Source organism: Mustela nigripes, chromosome 6 (genome assembly GCF_022355385.1).
Source record: "Mustela nigripes isolate SB6536 chromosome 6, MUSNIG.SB6536, whole genome shotgun sequence".
Taxonomy (NCBI): domain Eukaryota; kingdom Metazoa; phylum Chordata; class Mammalia; order Carnivora; family Mustelidae; genus Mustela; species Mustela nigripes.
In genome coordinates this window covers 20,599,313-20,619,968 of record NC_081562.1, presented here as the reverse complement: position 1 = coordinate 20,619,968, position 20,656 = coordinate 20,599,313, and the positions used below count along the sequence as shown (strand labels likewise).

At 37.7% G+C, this 20,656-nt stretch overlaps 1 protein-coding gene across 5 annotated transcripts in view; it reads left to right on the top strand.

The window, feature by feature from the left end:
* Window positions 1-5,413: 5,413 nt before the first annotated feature.
* The window catches only part of GAS2L3 (growth arrest specific 2 like 3), a 40,520-nt gene continuing 25,277 nt past the window's right edge, over window positions 5,414-20,656 (top strand). The window contains exons 1-2 of one of the 5 annotated variants that reach the window (XM_059402267.1): window positions 5,414-5,628; window positions 5,963-6,098. Coding sequence is in view for 3 of the 5 variants with exons in the window: in XM_059402264.1 (XP_059258247.1) it covers window positions 19,275-19,298 (24 nt within the window). In the remaining 2 variants the exon portion in view is untranslated. Of the gene's footprint in view, window positions 5,690-5,962; window positions 6,099-6,170; window positions 6,311-18,114; window positions 18,353-19,250; window positions 19,299-20,656 lie in introns of those variants that run through there. The other 4 variants (XM_059402268.1, XM_059402264.1, XM_059402266.1 and 1 more) reach the window with 4 other exon arrangements.

Here is a 20,656-nt window from a genome sequence, read left to right as displayed (position 1 = left end):
ACACAGCTAGGCGTTTATAGTGTAGGTATGGATTTATTCACATAGTGAAGACCTTATAATAGTAAATAATATGCTTCTCCTGTGGAAAACTAATTGTGATAAAATTACAAATATATATATAGGCTCTTTGTCCCCAGTTCCTGACACAGAGGTTCTAAAACCTTTGGAATTTTGTGATAGGGGTGAAAGGAGCATCTTTTGTTATTCATGACAGCTCCTTTCAAAGGGCCTGAGTTTACAAACAAGGGATGGGGGTGGGACTATGGAGCTTCAGCATGGGGGGTGATTGCTAGAGTAATCAACCCTGTGATTAGAGAGCTCCATCTTTCAGCCCCATTCCCAGAATCTGAGGAAAAAAAGATGATCCCAGAGATTGAGGTCAGTCACCAGTGGCCAAGTATTTAATCAAATAATGCCTATGTAATGGATCTTCCATAAAAACACCTAAATGATGGGTTTGGAGAACTTCTGGGTTGATGAACACATTGAGGTCCTGGGAGGGCAGTGTGCTGGAGAGAGCATGGAAGCTCATGCCCTCTCCCCCACCCCCATACCTTACCCCATGCCTCTTCCATTTGGCTATTATTGAGTTGTACCCTTTATAATAAACCAGTAACAGTAAGTAAACCGTTTTCTTGAGTTCTATGAACCATACTAGCAAATTATCAAAATTGAGGAGGGGGTCATTTGTAAAGACCTTATTTCCAAATAAGGTCACATTCTGTGGTTCCAGATGGACATGAATTTTGGGGAGGGGAGACAGTATTCAATCCACTACATACATATAACACTTTACTATTAATTAGAACTGTTGTTATAAAGTTTTATAACATTGACTTACTTATATTAATATAAATCTGCAAGATTTCTTTAAGATAAGCTTAGTATTGTTTTTAATGTAGTTGGTTCTCAATAGATTATCAGGTGAATGAGTAGTTTAGTTAGTTATGGATTACTCAAGCCCTCTGTTGCCCCCAAATTTTATTCCAATACTTCATACAAGGTATAATCCATAGACTGACACTCAGTAATGTCAAGGCATTAAATGCAACAGCAGCGGCAGCCACAAAATGCAGAACAAAACAACTAAAAAAACCATCAAAAGCAAAAAAAATCAATCAATCAATCAATCAAGAACTATTTCTATTTTTTAATTCCAGTATACTTAACTTACAGTGTTATATTAGTTTCAGGGATGCAATATAATGATTCAACAATTCTACATATTACTCAGTGCTCCTCCTCAAGAATAGTATACTCTTTGGGGCACCTGGGTGGCTCAGTGGGTTAAAGCCTCTGCTTTCAGTCTGGTCATGGTCCCAGGGTCCTGGGATTGAGCCCTGCATCGGGCTCTCTGCTCAGCGGGGAGCCTGCTTCCCCCTCTCTCTCTCTGCCTGCCTCTCTGCCTATTTGTGATCTCTCTCTGTCAAATAAATTAAAAAAAAAAAAAAAAGTATAGTATACTCTTAAACCCCTTCACCTATTTTACCCAACCCCGCACCCTCCTGTCTTCCATTCTCCACAGTTAAAGAATCTATTTTTTGGTTTGTCTCTTTTTACTTTGTTCATTTGTTTTCTTAAATTCCACATATGAGTGAAATCATCTGATAGTTGTTTTTTCTCTGACTTATTTTATTTAGCGTTATACTGTCTAGATCCATCCCTGTTGTTCCAAATGGCAAGATTTCATTCTTTCTTATGGATGAGTAATATTCCACTGTGTGTGTGTGTGTGTGTGTATGCATATCTATATATATAAATATATATGTATATTTATATATATATAGTCTACCTACCTATCTATTTCTCTATCATCTATCATCTATCACATTCTTCTTTATCCATTCATCTATTGAAGGAAACTGGGCAGCTTCCATAAATTGGCTATTATAAATAATGCAGCAATAAACATAGGGGTGCATATATCTTTTCAAATTAGTGTTTTTGTATTCTTTGAATAAATCTCCAGGAGTGTAATTACTGTATCATATGGTAGTTATATTTTTAGAACCTCCATACTGTTTCCACAGGGGCTTCACCAGTTTGCATTCCCACTAACAGTGCATGAGAATTCCTTTTTCTCCACACCTTTGCCAACACTTATTGCTTCTTGTATTTCTTGTGGTTCTTTGCTTTTTTTACTTTAACCATTTTTTTAAAGAGAGGGGGCTTTAGGGGGGAGGAGGTAGGGGAGAGGGAGAAAGAATTTTAAGCAGGCTCCATACCCAGCATGGAGCCTGATGCATGATCTCAACCCCTGAGATCATGACCTGAGCCAAAATCAAGAGTTGGATGCTTAACCAACCAGGCACCACAGCTTCAGCCATTCTGATAGGTGTGAGGTGATATCTCACTGCGGTCTTGCATTTCCCTGATGATGAGTGATGTTGAACACCTTTTCATTGTCTTTTGGCCACCTGTATGTCTTCTTTGGAGAAATGTCTGTTCATGTCTTCTCATTTTTAATTGGAGTATTTTTTTGGTGTTGAGTTTTATAAGTTCTTTATATAGTTCAGATACTAACCCTTTATCAGATATGTCATTTGCAAATATCTTCTCCCAGTTCGTGTGTTGCCTTTTAGTTTTATTGTTTCCTTCACTGTGCAGAAGTTTTTTATTTTGATGTAGTCCCAATAGTTTATTTTTGTTTTCCTTGCCTCAGGAGATAAATCTAGAAAAATGTTGCTATGGCCAATGTAAGAAAAATTACTGTCTGTTCTCTCTTCTAGAAGTCTTATGGTTTCAGGTCTTCCATTTAAATCCTTAATACATTTTGGGTTTATTTTTGTAACTACAGTATGTTTTAAAGCAATAGAGCATTCTTTCAGGGCTGTGAAAAAGCCAAATCATATCTCTACATCAAAGGGGTATATGATTTTGAGAGGCTCTTCTGTCTGATTAGTCAGATAAGTGATTATTCCTAATGTAATAACTTAATATTTAGATTTCCAGGCATGGTGCTTTCTTAAAATGGGGCACATCTTCACAATTCTGGCAAAGCCATAACTAATAGACTTTATCATCTGATGAAAACAGGCTGGTGAAACTTGCTCTGCATGTTGCAACCATGGCAATTTCAAGTAAAGTAAGAACCTCTAAAATATAGCTATTAACCTAACCACCAATTAGAAAACCTACACATGAAAGTAGATTTCACCTCATTAGGTGGAACCCTCAATTACTAATTGTAGTGTTAAAATCAAGATAGGTAAGATGGTGAGTGCACTTAAGGAGTGGGGTACTAACCAGGAACTAATGTAAAAATGAGGTTAAGAAAGCATAAGAGAACTTTCTTATTTATAATACATAAGGGAAAATCAATAAGAATCAAATAATTTAGAAGGAACTCCTCACCCAATGTACACATTTAACCAGTGAGGGATATTGACTTAAAGAAAAGTGATTTGCTTGGACTTTTTGGTTGCAGATTCATTTTCCTCCTGTCTTGTATCTTTATAAGGTACAGAAGTTACCAAGACAAACTACACAAACAATGAGAATAAAAAGAAAGCAAGCATAAAATGCCTTTCAGTCAAAGTTTCAGTAAATAGTTCAGAAATATTAGGTGGGGTGTGTGTGTGCGTGTGTGTGTGTGTGTGTGTGTGTGAGAGAGAGAGAGAGAGAGAGAGAGAGAGTTTATATATGTATATAAGTATAGCATCTTTCAATTTTTAATAAGTGGTATTCAAATGTTTAGGCACACAGTATGCATGTAAGAAAAAATAGTTAACTAACAACTCTTAAATTTCTGTAGAGAAGTGTGCAGATTTTGATATTAGGTAAAGCCCAATTTAAAGCTACAACTCCACTTTGAAATTTGTCTATATGAAGTAATATGATAAATTGTCCTCAGTTTTAAACAGAAACACTATAAAACATATATTTATTTGAACAATAGGTAAAAATTGATTTATTGTAGCCAGGGGCACCAAAGGCTTCTGGGATCAACTGCAGTAAAAAAGGAAGGCCCACTATAGGGCTTTAGGTTCAATTACCTGAATATGTCCAGTTTTGGATGACCCTCTTATCTACCCCAGAATGTCAACTCTGTGAGAACAGGACCCTTTGTGCTAGGATAGAGTCTGGTGTGGGGCACGTACTCAGTAATATTTGTTGAATTAACTTCTCAAATCTGTATCTCCTGCACCAACCAATTAAACCCCTCTGAGCCCCTCTACCTGCATGTTCCTCTCGCACTTCAATCTGAATACACCCCAAACCAAAGTGCAGTTTTCTTTTCCGATGGTTGTTTTCCTTGTGTTCCTTAGATTGGCACAATTATCACATGATTACTAAGTCCAGATAAGTCAGCTTCTCAGGTCCTCTCCATCCATTTTGAATTTAGTTTAGATAATTCTTAACTTCTAGTTTTTGGAATTGTTGCCAATCTCACTCTATTCTTCAAAAATCCTTGAAAAATTTTTTTTTTCTAAAACACACCATCATATCATTCCCTTTTGATAACCAATCCCAAATAACTGCAAGAAAAATTCTGAACTCCTCAGCACCTACCAGACCTTTCATCTGTGCCTACTCTTTCAGCTTGATCTACCTCCCAATCTCCAGTCTTCAGTCTTTCAAGAACTACTATTCCCAGGACATTCCAGGTGCTCTCACATCTCTGGAACCATGTGTTCTTTGCCTGGAAAGCGCTCCTTATTCCCAATTATCCTTGCTTTTGCAAGATTCCTAACCATCCTTCAAAAACTCAGCACCTTTCAAACCTCTGACCATCACCTTCCAAGACTGTTAGGTGTTCCCTTCTTTGCAGACCCCATTAAACCTTTACCAAGGTACTCAGCACTTTAAAGGGCGGCATTGTCTTCTTCATTTTAGTCTCCTCAGCAATGCAGCAGCAGAATCTCATTTTTTTTTTTTTAAGATTTTATTTATTTGATAGAACCAGCACAAGTAGGGGGAACAACAGGCAGAGGAAGAGGGAGGAGTCTCCCCACTGAACAGGGACCCCGTCACGTGGCTTGATCCCAGGACCTGGGGATCATGACCTGAGTCAAAGGCAGACGCTTAAGGACTGAGCCACTCAGGCTCCCCATTCTCATTGATTTTGATGAGTGAAGGAAAGAAGAAATTCTAGAGAGAGAGAACATCACTCCACATCAACGCTCTCATTTTACAGATGGGAAACTGAGGGCTAGAGAAGGGACATGATCTGACCAAATCGAACTAGAAGGGAAGGGTCTGGGCCTCCAGGCTTTTGACTACTGACCCCTCCCCCCCACCCAACTATTAACAAGTCACATTACAGTTGCAGTTATCAGACCTTTTTTTATTGCTACACTGAAGTCCAGTCTCTGCTCGATTTCAACCCTCCGAGCTAGTAAGCATCCCTCATTGTGATGAGGTGAATTTTTTTACCCCCCCCCCCCCGCCCCCGTCTCTTGGGTTTCCTGAAGTAAGAGCCAACATCCTGTTTGCTTCCAGTTGTGGCCGGGAGCTCTCCATCTTTCAACACCGAACCTCACAGCGGGAGGGACCTCTCTCTCGGGAAGGTTTCTGCTTAGGACTCCTATTCCTATGGGTGACAGTTTGTCTCCGGAAACCGTGGCGCCCGCATTGCAGCCGGATCTCCAGCGGTTTACAGCTGGGAGGGGCTCTTAAGGGATCTGGGTACGACCCGGCAACACCCTTGTACTCTACCCGGCAGCTCTCCAGGATGTTTACAAGCGAGGTTGATTCACCTCTTCTGCCCATCGGGACAAATTTCGGGGCTGTTGATGTCGCCGGGATGCCAGATGGGGGGGAACCTGCTTCGAGACCAAGCCACTTCCCTTTTCCATGAAAAGCGGGGTTGGCCACTAGACTTGGAAGGCTCCAAGGGGTGGAAGGCGGGGCGCCCCGGCTGACTGAGGCGCGCGCGCGCGGGTCGCGTGCTCCCTGCGGCCTGGGGCGGGGCCTCCAGCCACGCCCTCCCTCCGCCTTCTGATTGGTCCTTTCGAAACAGGCGGCGAACCGCGGCGAGACCGGAGACCCAGGCGGAGGCGGAGGCGGCGGCGGTTGGTCAGGGGCGTGCCGGCTTCGCACAGATTGAACCGAGATGTCACCCCGCAGGGAGAAGTGACCATCCCGCGCCTGGGCGCGTGAGTACTTCCATGTTTGCTTTCTCTTTTCCTCGCGAGCCTTTCCTCGCCTTACTGGGGCTGTCGCGCCTCAGTCTGCGGGCTCGAGGACCCTCGGCGCTCCGCCGAGTCGAAGCGCGGGTTTGGTGGGATCTCTCCCCGGAATCCAAGACGCTCTGCGATTGGCCCGCCGCGGAAGCCGCGTCCTCTGATTGGTCCCTGGGGCTGTCAAGGTGACGTTTTGCCTGCCCCGTCTTGCCCACCTTGGTGCGGCTAGAGGGGCAACAGGTGTGCAGGGGAGGGGAGGGGGGGCAGCAGGTGCAGACGTTGTAGGCTGGGGAAGAGGTGTCAAGCCGCTATTGGTCTGCTTTAGAAAACGAGAGGGAGATCAGAACCTGAAGCTAGTTGAAGGTCTCCAGGGGCACCCTTCTCCGCAAGCGCCCGGCGCATATAGGGTCACTTGATTCCTCAACACCACCTTTTGGAAGAATTAATAAAGTCATAGACCTTGGAAAGAGAACGACACAGACGTTCATTTTCTCCTCTGGCAAAGTTTACAGCCTCTTCCCTATTTGTTCTCTCCAGTCCGGGCAGGGCTTTGCTTTCCCAGCTGCATCCCTTAGTTTGGAGGGCTGCCTTGTGGGGTAAAAGGAAGGGAAGGCTTGTAGATTGCCCTGGAAATCTGGGGAAGCTCTTGGAAGGTGTCCTTCCTGATGCAGTCACTCCTGGTTCCTAACTAATCTTTTCAAGTTGAATTTTACGGATTTAAGAGTGCTGTGGTATGCATGGCGGAGTTGCTGATCCAGTCCTTAAGTGAAGAGATGGTTTTTTGCAGGCACAGTCCAAGTCACACTTTGGGTTTTGTTTTGCTCGAGTGAAGAGCGCTGACAACTACTTTATCAGCAGATAAGCAGTTGGTGAGCTGCTATGTGATAACATTTCTTGGGATTTAAATTATTAGGAATTGGAATTCTAGCCACCTCAGATTTTCTTTGGGAGGAGATTGGGTTGGATTTGAATGAAAAAGTGGAAACTGATGAGAATCTTCTAGCATATATTCTGATACAAGTTGTCTGATTCATCTGTTTCAAAAATTCCTTAACAGCTTTGGATAGTAGGTGTCTGCTATTTTGACATTGTTGAATTAAAAGTAATATTTCTTTTTAACATGGCAAAGTTGCTAAGCATGCAGGTTCTGAAATCAGGTTTACCAGGGGTATGGCCTTAGGCAAATTTTTTAATCTTTCTAAGCCTAAATTTCCTAATCTGTAAAAAAAAAAAGTTAACAATAATTCCTGCCTTATTGATGGGAGGATTGTCATGAGGATTAAATGAAATAAATAATCCACGTAAATGGTTTAGTACAGTGCCTGAGATATAGCTATTATTATTTCTTGCTGTTTAATTTGGATTAAGTTTCAAGCTACACCCAAAGGACTGAGAGGCAGGTAAAGGTAGTGGTAAAGATAGTGATGAGTTCTTATTCATTGATTAATTTAATACCTGTAAGCACTAAAAATAGTATATATCAAACACATTATTACCTAGATGGTGCAGGTAAGTGTTTTAGGTGCTTTACTTATATTAATGTTAAACCTCTTAGTAATCCTGTAATGTAGTTGGTGTAATCTGCACGTTATAGGTGAGGAAACTTAAGCTCAGAGAAAGTAAATAACCTACTGAGTCCACTCAGAATTCAGTCCACCCCGTTTTTTGTGTGTGTCACACTGCCCTTCATTTATATTCCTAGTGTTACATAACTTCTCTGCACAGAGTTGTTTGTATAGCACAGTTCATTTCTGCCATGTATAGTTTTATTTTTGAATACTTCATAATAAAAAAATAGTAAATAATTTGTGATAGTAGATCAAAGTGTGTGATAAGAGAAGAATGTCAGCAACATACATGCTATTACTAAAAACTAAATGAGTCTAATGGTGTTTGGAGAATTCACCAGTTCAGAAGTAATGTTTCCTAATTTGTATTTAGCTTTGGTGTATTCACTCTATTTTTACTATGCAGCACTCTTCTATTATCCCCTCTCCAACCCCCTGTAAATCTCAAGTTTGGAGTTAAGAAAGTTCAGTTATTTCAATAATTTTTCTCAAGCCAACTATTGAGGAGGGAAGTAAAGGATTAAGGTTAATATGTATTGTTATAGTTTACTTTCAGTAACATGTCCGTGTATATCTGTGTTTATGTGTTTTATTTCCTTATTACCTATTGCCTTCTATACTTTGATATCAGATACACCTTTACATACCTAAAGAATCATGTCATGTACATAGAATTTGAGAGAATAGGAAATTTGAGTCTGTCAGTAAGTTTATCTCACTTCCAGTTTCACAATTTTTAATCAAAATTGAACTGCCATAAAGAAATGCCTCCGAAGGCATGTTTACACAATAAGGCAGTCATTGCATTTGTATTTCTTTAGTGTTTCTCCTTCTAAAAATACAAATGTTATTACATTGTTACATACTAGGTTGTTTTAACAGAAAGTTGCCATTTATCTTATCAATAAATTACTAATTTCTAAAGAACTAGGATGTAATAAAATGTAGCATATGCACTAAACATTAGTTTCATCTTTGCTGTTGAAAGCATCTTAGGAATTTATAGTACTATGACCATTAGTCATATGGTAGATATTGCTGAAGTGCTGACTGATGGAAATTTCTGTCCACTATCACACAACATATACTTTTCTGTAACAGTATACAGTTAACTATGGTTGAAGAGCTCACTTTATGTAGTTTCAAACATAATGACTTTTTTTCCCCTCTGATGGGTGACATGTTACAATTTTGGATCCTAAAAATAAAATTGGCTGTTGAAAAACTTGTTTGACTGTGTTCAGAAGTTTTTTTTTATTTTATACCCTCCCTCCCCCAATTTAGAAAACATTGTGATCCCAATAATATAATTATGCATGCTGTTCTACAGGTTGCTTTTGGTCACATAACATCTTTTCATATCAGTAGATATAGCTATTATTTTTTCAAGTGGCTGAATAAATCCACTGAATGAAAGTATGACGACTTATTTGAGCAGTTTCTTGTTAATAGATACTTTATATTGTTTTTATATTTCTTTATATTAGTGTTTGTGTATGGGTATGTTTTCCGTAGAGTCTTTTAGTTTATCATATATAAAGGCAAAATGTTTTAAGTTCTTTAAAAGTTTTTTGATAAATGAATAGTTCTATTGAACATAAAATTAAGTTATTTAGGTAGAATCTCTATGAAATATTGCAAAAGGAAAATTTCAAATAGAAAAGCAAAGACTCCCCACAAATGAATAGTCTTTATAATTTTGCAAATAACATGTGATGTTTTTATGAAGCTGTAAGAATCTTATTTCTTTCTCTTGAAAAATCTTTTTATCTGCTTTGGAAGCTGCATTTTCCTTTAATGAGTATACCACAGATTTACTTCATTATTGTTTCATATTCTCTTTAGTGATAAATGTAACATTTACTGTATTTAGGAGTAATTCTGGTACTAATTTTAGCACTAATTTCTACACAGTAGTAGAAGAAGTAGAGAATGTTAAGGGTCTTATTTTAGAAAGTATAGAGTAAAATAAAAGCATATATTGCTGTGTAACCTAAATTAGGGAGTAGTTTGGGAGGTTTTTTTTTTTTTTTTTTTAATTTTTTTAAATAGATGAATTGAATCTGAAATAGGTAGGAATGAGTCTGGAAGAAAGGAGGAGGAAGATTGTTGCATGTAGATAGATCATCACGCAAAGTCCCAGAGATGAGGGAGCATGCTTGAAGGGTCTAAAAGAAGTTCAATATGGCTGGAGTGTGAGGGTCTAGAAAAGAGGCTAGAGGGGATTTATCAGGCTTTGTTAGCTTTGTTGAGGAGTTGGGGCTTTATCCTGAAGGCATTGGAGGGTCATTAAGTGCTTTAAGTAGGGAAGGAGAAAGGTATCCTCAAATAAGGGTTTCTGAAGGATCAATCTGGCTGCAGCACATGAAGAATAGGTTGGAGGCTTGCAAAGCTGGGAGAGGGTGACTGTTTGGAAGCTGTTTCAGTAAACCTAGAGAGAGGGGTGATGATGACTTGAACTAGAGGCGTGGCCATAGATACTGAAGAGGAAATTTAGAGGTAGAAGCAACAAAGATGTGGTCACTATTTTAACTGACAAATGCAAGGACTCTGTGAAGGTGTGGGAGAGGAAGGAATCATGGATGATCTATTTAACTTGGTGACTGTTGGTGCTATTCCCTGAAATAGTAAACATAGGAAGCCTTTGTAAATATGTAAATGAGGAAATGAATAAATAATCTCAGTTATACAAACGCAGGGCCATTTGATGGTAGTGATGATGATGATGATGATGATGAGATGATGCTAGAGAGCACATAGCACAATGGGTTTTACCTATAAATTTTGCATTTTTGTTTGTTTGTTTGGTTGGTTTTTATTTATCTTTTAGCATACTATACAGACTGGTGTCATTTTTCTCACTGCTTCAGTATGTTGGATCACTATATCTTCCAGTCATGTTCTGGGTGCATATTGCTTTCTTGGGGCCAAATATCTTGACCCTCTGGGCATAGCTTCCTTTCTCTACTATTACTTTCCTATTATTGCTGGAACAAATTACCACAACTGTAGTGGTTGCAAACAACACAAATTTGTTATCTTATGGTTTAGGAGGTCACAAATATGAAATGAGCTTAAAAAAAAAAAAAAAAGATGTTATTAGGGCTTCCTTCTTTCTGGAGGCTCCAGGGGGAAGTCCCATTTCTTTCCCCTCTCCAGCTGTGGAGAGCACCTGTGTTCCTTGTCTCCACCTTCCATCTCAAATCTGTTTCTCTGCTTCTTTGACTTTTCTTCATCCCTCTTTTTAAAAAATGTATTTTTATTGAGATACAGTTGACATGTCACATATTAGTTTCAGATGTACAACATACATGCTTGATATTTGTATATATTGCAAAATGATCACAATGAAAAATCTAGCTAGCATCCATCCCCATACATAGTTATAATTTTTTTTCTTGTGATGGGGACCTTTAAGATCTACTCTCTTAGCAGCTTTCAAATGTGTAATACAGTATTATAAACTACAGTCACCATGCTATACATCACATCCCCATGATTTATAAACTGTAGGTTTGTACCCTTTGAACCCCTTCACCCATTTTGCCCACCCCCTTAATTCCTACCTCTGGCAACCACCAATCTGTTCTCTTTATCTATCAGCTTGGTTGGTTTGTTTGTTTAGATCCCACATATAAGTGAGATCATATGGTATTTGTCTTTCCCTATCTGACTTATTTCACTTAGCGTAATGCCCTTAAGTCCTTCTATATTGTCACAAATGGCAAGATTTCATTCGTTTTTATGGCTGAGTAATATTCCATTGTATCCATACACCACCTCTTTATCCATTTATCTGTCATTGGACACTTAGGTTGTTTCTGTATCTTGGCTATTGTAAACAATGCTGTAGTGAACTTGTGGATGCATATAGCTTTTCAAATCAGTGTTTTGATTTTCTTTGAATAAATACCCAGAAGTGGAATTGTTGGATCACATAATAGTTCTTGTTTTCATTTTTTGAGGAACCTTCATACTGTTTTTCATAGTGGCTGCATAAATTTGCATTCCACTAAGAGTGCAGGAGGTTTCCCTTTTCTCTACATCCTCACCAACACTTGTTATTTCTTGGCTTTTTAGTAAGTCATTCTGACAGGTGTAAGGTGATACCTCATTGTAGTTTTGATTTGCATTCCTTGATGATTAATGATTTTGAGTGTCTTTCCATGTGTCTGTGGCCATCTGTATGTCTACTATGGACAAATATCTATTCAGGTCCTCTGTCCATTTTTTAAATTAACATATAATGTATTCTTTGCTTCGAGGGTACAGATCTGTGAATCATCAGTCTTACACAATTCACAGCACTCACCATAGCACATATCCTCCCCAATGTCCATAACCCACCCACCCTATCCTTCCCACCCCACAGGCCTCAGCAACCCTCAGTTCTTGGTCCAGTTTTAGACAGATTGTTTTGCTACTGAGTTGAGCTGGATATTAACTCCTTATCACATAAGATATGCAAATATTTTCTCCCATTCGGTTGGTTCCTTTTCATTTGTTGATGGTTTACTTTCTTGTGCATCAGCTTTTTAGTTTGTGTAGTCCCACTTATTTATTTTGGCTTTTGTTGCCTTTGCCTTGGGAGTTTGATCCAAAAAATCATCTCTAAGACTGATATCAAGGAGCTTATCACCCATGTTTTCTTCTAAGAGTTTTATGGTTTCAGGTCTCACATTCAAATTCAAGTCTTTAATCCATTTTGAGTTAATTTTTGTGTGTGGTATAAGATGATGGTCCAGTTTCATTCATTCATTCATTCAGTTTTCCCAATGCATTTATTGAAGAGACTGTCTATTTGCTATAACATATTTTAGGCTCCTTTGTTATACATTGATCATAAATGTGTGGGTTTATTTCTGGATTCTCTTAATTTTTTCCATTGATTTATATATTTTCATGCCAGTACCATGCTGTGTGTTTTTTAAAGATTTTATTTATTTTTTGAGAGAGAGAGAGAGACAGAGACAGAGAATGAGCAAGCATATAAATTTTAGGATTGTTCTGCTGTGTTTCTGTGAAAAATGCCATTGGAATCTTGAGAGAGATTGCACTGAATATGTAGATTGCTTTGGGTAATATGGACATTTTAATTGATTCTTCCAGTTGAAGAGCATGGAATATCTTTTCATATTTAGGATGTTTTATACATAATATCATGTAATGTATAAATAATGACAGTTTTACTTCTTCCTTTCCAATTTGGATACTTTTCTTTTTCTTGTCTAATTGTTTGACCATGACTGCCAAATACTATGTTGCATAAAAGTAGTGAGAGTCGGCATCCATTTCTTGTTCTTGATCTTAGAGGAAAGCTATTCAGCTTTTGACCACATGATATTAGCTGTGAGGTTGTCATATATGGCCCTTATTATGTTAAATTATGTTCCATCTGTAACAGCTCTGTTGAGAATCTGTCTCATAAATTGGTGTTGAATTTTGTTAAATCTTATTTCTATATCTATTGAGCTGATCATTTGTTTTTTATTTTGTTAACATGGTATATCATGTTGAATGCTTTGTGGTTTGAACCATCCTTGCATTCCTGAATAAATCCCACTTGATCATGGTATATGATCTCTTTAATGTGTTGTTGAATTCAGTTTGCTAATATTTTGTTGAGCATTTTTGCATCTATGATCATCAGGAATTTTGGCCATGGCATTCCCCTTACATAGACTCTTGTGATTTTGTTTGACCTACCAAGATAATCACTCATCTCAAAGTCTTTAATTTACTCAATCTGCAGTGCCCATTTTGCCCACAAAGTAGTGTATTCACAGGTTCTGGGGATTAGGATGTAAACATTTTGGGGAACCATTATTCTGTCTACCACAAATGGAGTTCATTAAAGATGGGATAAAAGTGTACTTGTTCACTGAGACACACAAGTTCCTGAGTAGCTCATTGCTTCCAGAATTCATGCCCCTTGTCACAGCTATTCTATGCTTTTCACTTGGACCCTCTGCCTATACACCATTCTTTTTTTTTTTTTTTTTTTTTCCTTAGTGATTCCTTTGGTTATCAGGCATCTCAGTTGGCCTGCTGGTACTTTGACTAGTAACCATTGTACATATTCCACCTTGGAAATGCTGGCTGAGAGGCAAAATAATTTATCAGTTCATGTCACATGAAAATAATAAAGAATACCAAAAATTTAAAAAAAAAAAAAAAAAGGTCTCCCAGTAGATACTTGTCTATGATTTAGCTGGTTCCAAGCTGCTGTCACATTTTGTTCCATAGCAGAAACACTGTGGAGAAGAGAGACAACCCAATTTTCCCTAGAGATTTACCAAAAATGTTTCCTAAACTTTAGGCTTAAATACTCTTTCAATACTGCTAGCAGCAGTCTAGGAACTTACAATACAGTTGGCAAAGCAATGCACAGAAATAACACAAAATGATATGAAGCAATGTAAAGGCAAGATATTGGGGAAATGCTGTGTAAATTCAAGAGCTAAAGATAGAATCAGAAGTAATTCAGGCCAGTCAGGAAGGGCTACTGGGAGGAGGTTAAACAAATTATAAGCCTGGGTTAGTTAAGATGATGAAGAATCTTTTCAACTGTTCTTTCTCTATCTCCTATGCTAACTCCTTCTCAGGACTAATATTGGATTTTCTGTTTTTTCTCTTGTGCTTAGGCCCTTATTACTGCTTTCTTCATTTCTTTCTCAAGACAGAAGAATTATCTCATTCTTCTTAATAGCTTTACCTCCCAAGTATTTTCTGACAATTTCTACCTTCTCTTAAACTTTCTTCTCGGCTCTAGATTAGTATTACCATCTGCCAGACAAACACTTCCACTAGAATGTCTTTAAAGTCTTTTCAAATTAAACATGATCAAAGCACAGTGCTTTTGACCTGTCTGTATTGTGTTCCCTGCCTCGATTTGTTCACACTCTTATCATCCTCACCTCAATAAAAGCTCCCACTATGTATTTGCTCAATTGCTTAAGCCAGAAACCTGGGAGTCACTTTTGACCTTTCACTCTGCCCTTCCACTCCTCGTCTCTAACCATTATCAGGTCTTGGTTCTGACTAAAGTGGATATCAACTCCATCCGCTTCTCGAAAGTGGAGATAATGTTGCTGTTTTAGCTCACTCACTGTCACCGAACTACTGCAGTCCTGCAGATTTTCTAACTCTTCCTCTGCCAGGCTCCTCTCCATCTCTTTACCTGTGTGCTCCCATTTCCTATCTGGTCTCACTGTTTCTATCCTCTCCATGTCTCCTCCTTTCATTGTTTCCCCTGGTTCTTTTCCCCACATCTCTAGCCACTCCCCTTTCTGTTTCTTTTCCCCTTTCTCTGTTAAACCCATCACTATTTCACTGCCGTCTTCCACTCTCCCCCTCAAAGAGCTCTTTTGAAACTCGGAATTAGATTGTCTCTCCCTTGGTTAAAGCTCTCCCATGGCTTCTCACTGCATCTAGAATAAAATCTAGTATCTTCAGGAGGCCTAGTGGGATGGGGCTGCTGCCTAACTTTTCAGTCCCCTTCCAAGCCACACTTTGTTCTTGCTGCAGCCATGCCTGCTTCTTTCGGTTCTAGGAATATGCCACGTTCTCTCCTCAGTCTTCGCAAAAATTATTCTCTTCCTCTCATTCCCTAACTCCTACCGTTCTTCAAATTCATGTTTTCCCTTCAGCTAAACCATTTCTAAGCATTCGATCTAAGTCTCAGGTAGGCCCTGCTGTTTCCTTCCCCCGTTCTTTCCTTCAAAGTAAAATGGTCAAGATTTAACTCTGTGTATTCATTTGTGTGGTTGCTTTTTAAAAATTTCCCAACTGGTGTATTAGTTCCATAAGAGTAGTCACATGTCTGTTACGTTCATTACTGTGTCTCTTGGTTGTGGTCCTAGTTCATTAAAGAGGAAGAGTAAATGCTTGTTGAATCAATGCACGAGTGTTCACCCCATGGAAAAGCATCCAGACTGAACAGTGATGTAGCCACAGAAGTGAACAAATCTGAGGGAGGACAAGGAGCAGACAGACTGAATGGAGCAAAGGGTTGATGTTAGATAAGTTCCTGAAGACTTGTATTCTAGCAAAGAGAACTGTGAGTCACGGATTCATATCTGAGTATCCTCCCCATGATGACCTGGCTATTTTAAAGCTTTTGCTTTCACTTATAACTATATTTATTTATTAGTAAAAGAAGCTTCCCATATTATGTTTAATGATTTCTAGGTATTACTGGCCTTATCTCTTTTTAATTTGATAAGTTATATTAAATGAACTATAATCATGTCTCGTCAAAATATTAATCATATCAACTCATTTGTTAAGTGGTAGTTATGTGTCAGGTACTTCATGTGTGTCATCTCATTTGTTAGAATAACCATGTGGAGGAGGTGGTGGTATCCCATTTTACAGATGAGAACACTGAGAATCAGAAAAGTTAAGCACCCCAAGGTCATATAGCTAATGTGCTGGACCTGGAATTCAAACCAGTTGTATCTGCTACTTTCTACTACCAGAGCTGGTGCTTTTATGATGTGTTATTTTAGTGCATATTTTAAAAAATGAAATATCTTTGGTATGACTGTAGCATTTCTATTTTCCCTATTAGGCAATTAGGAAATATTCAGCCCAAACTTTAAAGCTAAGAAAGTCCCCCACCCCCCGACCCTGAAAAAAATCCAGATATCCTCTGCAGTTATTTTTCTAAATGAAGCATTAAAAAATGATGAAATGGTTTTTTACATACAGAAAGGCATACAGACTAGTATAATAACCCCTGTGTTCTCAACATTTATCTTGAAATAAAATCTTACCAGTGCATTTGAAAAGCTTCTGAGCATTTCTTCCCAGTCTCATCTTTCTCCCACTCCTCAACAGTAAGCATTATCCCACTATCCCAATTTTGGCATTTATCGTATCCCTAAAGTTTATGTATTTTGGCAGTAATCTGGTGTCTGAGTGCTAAATGTGGTATGGTGGCAGTTAATGTCATTTTTTTCCTGAAAAAACTTACCTTGTTTCTTTGCTTTTTCGTCATTTTTTTCCCAAACTCCCCCTCCCCCATTTGTACCAGGAATGTACTATTCCACCTTATTACCTCCCATCATATCTTACAATGTGGGTGGGGGATAAAAATGTACTCAGTTTCAAAGCCTACAGCTGTGGGAAGAAGGATCTGTTCAACAGGTTGGCATTTTCTGCCATCATGATTTTAAGTTAAATTGGTATGAAGAGGCTAACCATAAATGATCTTGAGGACCTCATGACTGAACCTGTTTCTAAGATGAGTAGGTTAGGCCCAAATTCTGTTCAGGTTTCAGGTGGATGAGTGAGTGCCTTTTGTGTTTCTGATTTCCTCAGACTGTAAAAGTTTAGTTCTCTTCCTTTAAGATCTCCAATCCTGGTCTTGTGAATGATTCCCAGCAGGGTTACAGTATAGTTTGGTCAAATCAGAGATCTTCTTGCCCAAATCTAAGGGAAAAGACTTCCTCAAGTTGTCAAAGAATTGAAATAGGCTCCTCCCAAAAGAGAGAAAGACAAAAACAAAACAAAATAAAGGCAATAATTTGCTGATTAAAATGCAGCTCCAAAAATGAAGTGTTGCTGATTCATCATATTTGGTTTATGTGAGAAAAATAGAGACTGAGACTTTTAGGGAAAGATAGAAGGGTAGGTAGTAACAAAATGAATGGGAGGTAAGAATTGTGATTGTGATGCAGACTCGGGATAGGGGTAACTGTAGAATAGATGCTACTGTTGGGATTAAATACCTGAGGACACAAAAATGGTTTAGAAAAAGAATAGTAAATGACTAGAAAATATCAATAACTGGCTCTCAGGATCTGGAACATGATGAGTACTCATTAATTAATTGAGTCACTGATACAATCTCATCAGTTTATAGTTTTCCAATAAAAGCATGTATTTGTATATGTGATAGTTTTTCATATATGAAGTTACATTATTGCCTATTTGAGTACAATTTATTAGAAAATTTCTTTTTAAAGGTAATACAGGTGGTTATATTTTTATCATCCTAAGAGTAGTTCTTTGTATTACACAAGTAGAATGCTTTGAAAAATATGTATAAAAAAGACTGTTCTGCTAAAGCTCAAGTGACTGAAGGTTGTGCACAAATTCTTTATTTGTTTCGTAAAACCAGTTTTGTTGGATTTTCCATTAAAAGTGCAACTACGAAACATTTTTGTGATAGCTTCTTTGTGAATGTGTCACTGTTCTTGATTTGCAGACGCCTTATAATTTAGGCCTTCTTTTGTTTTGGGTTGGCAGTTCCAACTGTTAAAGCTCTTGTCTGATTATGTGGGACTCCTTATTTTAATGGGAGCAGCTTCTTTGCTGCATTTTTAAAAAATAGTCTCGGAAGCTTCTTACTGTGGATCTTTGTTGAGGACAAAGAATTATTTATGCCAAAGGAAAATGTATTCTCCACTGAATTAGCTCGTGGGAAGCATAACAAGCTCATTAGTAATGCTCAATTGTACTTTGGCCTTTTGCTATGGTAGAGAGAAGGAAAAATGACATCAAAAAGGACATTCTGCTGTCCTTTGCTTTCCCGCAAAGAAAACGTGATGTAATATTAGACTTTTCAGTTAGATTTAGCTCAAGTTCAACTTTGGTACCAGAAGAAATGTTCCTGAAAGGAAAGTCGTATGTGTAGTTGATACTGTGCATGAGGTATGTTTGGCAAAACTTAGAGGAGAAAATAACTTTTTCTTGGAAATTGACAGCATTATAGACCATTTTAATTTTTTTATAATGTTTTAATGGTAGTTTATAATAAAAAATAGACTAGTATATTATGCTGCCATAAGCAATAAAAAATCCTAGGTTTTATATAGTCTCTTTTATTCTGAGTGTTTTTAAGCTCTTCACCTTTTTTCCCTCTAAAATTACATTAAATAATTGTACTAACCTAATTAATTAAAATTGTATTTTTTTTTTCAATAGATTCCAAAAGTAGTACTTTGGAGTTAAAATTGCTGTTTCTTTTTTTTTGTCTTTAGTATTTTATGTAGAAAACAGCTTATGAAAATTTATTATGGGAAGGCATTGAGTATTGTTTTATAGTTAAAATTGATATCTGTCTTTTCTACCTTGTTGTCTGGCAGAAGAGGCTAATGGCTAAGCTTGTGAATTTCTGCAGAGTCCAGATGAATTTATATGATCTCTTTATAAAAATCAGATGAGAGATACTTGACTTCCGTGTCAGTTGTTGTGCTGTTGGTGTTTGCATTATAGTTTACATTATGTTTACAGGGGAAATTTTGGGGAGACTTTTATATATGCTAAGTTTTATTGTCAGTTTTATTTTTCTAGCCAGATGCTTCCAGAATTACCTTGATATTAGGCCAGAAACTGTTTCAGGTTTTCCTCTTTTAAATGAGGAGTACTTTCATAAGTGAGAAGCTAGGAGTGATTATTGATTTCTTCTACAGTCACACTGTTCTAAATAGAAGAAAAAGTTCGAAGTTTTCAGTCAAATAGGAGACTAAAGCAGATTCCTTAAAATTTGGGGGTTGGGGAGTAGGAAAGCTACCATTATTTGCATATTAATGTTTTGTTCTATTTTCAGAAAAGCAGTTTCATTTCAATATAGATGATCATGCAACCTGCAACTCAAGTAAGTGTTTTTCTTGGGAAAATATGTATTTAAATTACAAGATAATAATTATGTGAGGTTATATAAAATTATAATAATTAGAATACTAAAATTATCCCAAAATGCTTTTACTGTACTAGTTCTTTTAAGCATGAAATTTTAATAACAGAAATGACTATATTTTAACTTTCTAGTTCTGGAAAGATTTTAAGCTTTCACTTATACAAATTATTTGTAAAGAGTCAAAAATTCCTTAATCTCAGGAAACAAACTGAGGGTTGCTGGGGAGTGTGGGGGTAGGTATAGGGTGGCTGGGTTATGGACATTGGGGAGGATATGTGCTATGGTGAGTGCTGTGAATTGTGTAAGACTGATGATTCACAGACCTGTACCCCTGAAGGAAATAATACATTATATGTTAATAAAATTTTTTAAAAAGTCAAAAATTCCTTAGAATTGGTGTGTCAGCCCTACTACCCTGGGAAGGGAATTGGAACATTTTATAATTTTCCTTTCCTTACAATTTAGTATGTATTTGTAATTGAACGAGTTCTCAATGAAAACAATTATAAATTATTTTAGATAATTATGCCTGTGCCCTGTAATGCCTATAAATGACCAGACATTAAATCTTAAAATTTAAAGTGGTTTTTTTTTTTTTTTTTTTTTTTTTAAAGATTTTATTTATTTATTTATTTGACAGAGAGAGAGATCACAAGTAGGCGGAGAGTCAGGCAGAGAGAGAGAGAGAGAAGCAGGCTCCCGCTGAGCAAAGAGCCCGATGCGGGGCTCGATCCCAGGACCCTGAGATCATGACCTGAGCCGAAGGCAGCGGCTTAATCCACTGAGCCACCCAGGCGCCCCATAAAGTGGTTTTTTTTTTTGCTTGTTTATTTGTTTTGGGTGAAGGGAAACAAGATGGAGATAATTAGACAAACCAGAATAATCTTACATTTGAATGATTTCCAGAAATGGTATTTGCTATATTACTCTTATATTCTTTTAAAAGTTTTCTTTTGATATAATTAGAATATGCTTGAATCTTAATTTAAAGATAAAAATCACATTGAAATTCTACCTATAAAGATGCAAGCCTCTGATAATAAAATTTGCTTTGTGAAGTGAGAACTTCAGAATCAATCATTTCTGGTTCTGGTTCTGCCAACTCTGTAAGATTCTGAAAGTTTATTTTACCTCTGCATCTTCACCTCCAAGATGAGGTTGTTGTTCAGGAAATCAATGGAATCGATGAGAGAACATGAGCAAAGTGCCTACTAGAATGTATGTTGCATAGTAGACACTTCAGCAGTTTGATTGTATCATTGGTATAACCAAACTCTCCACATATAAAACTGGAGATTATACCTATGTCATGAAAC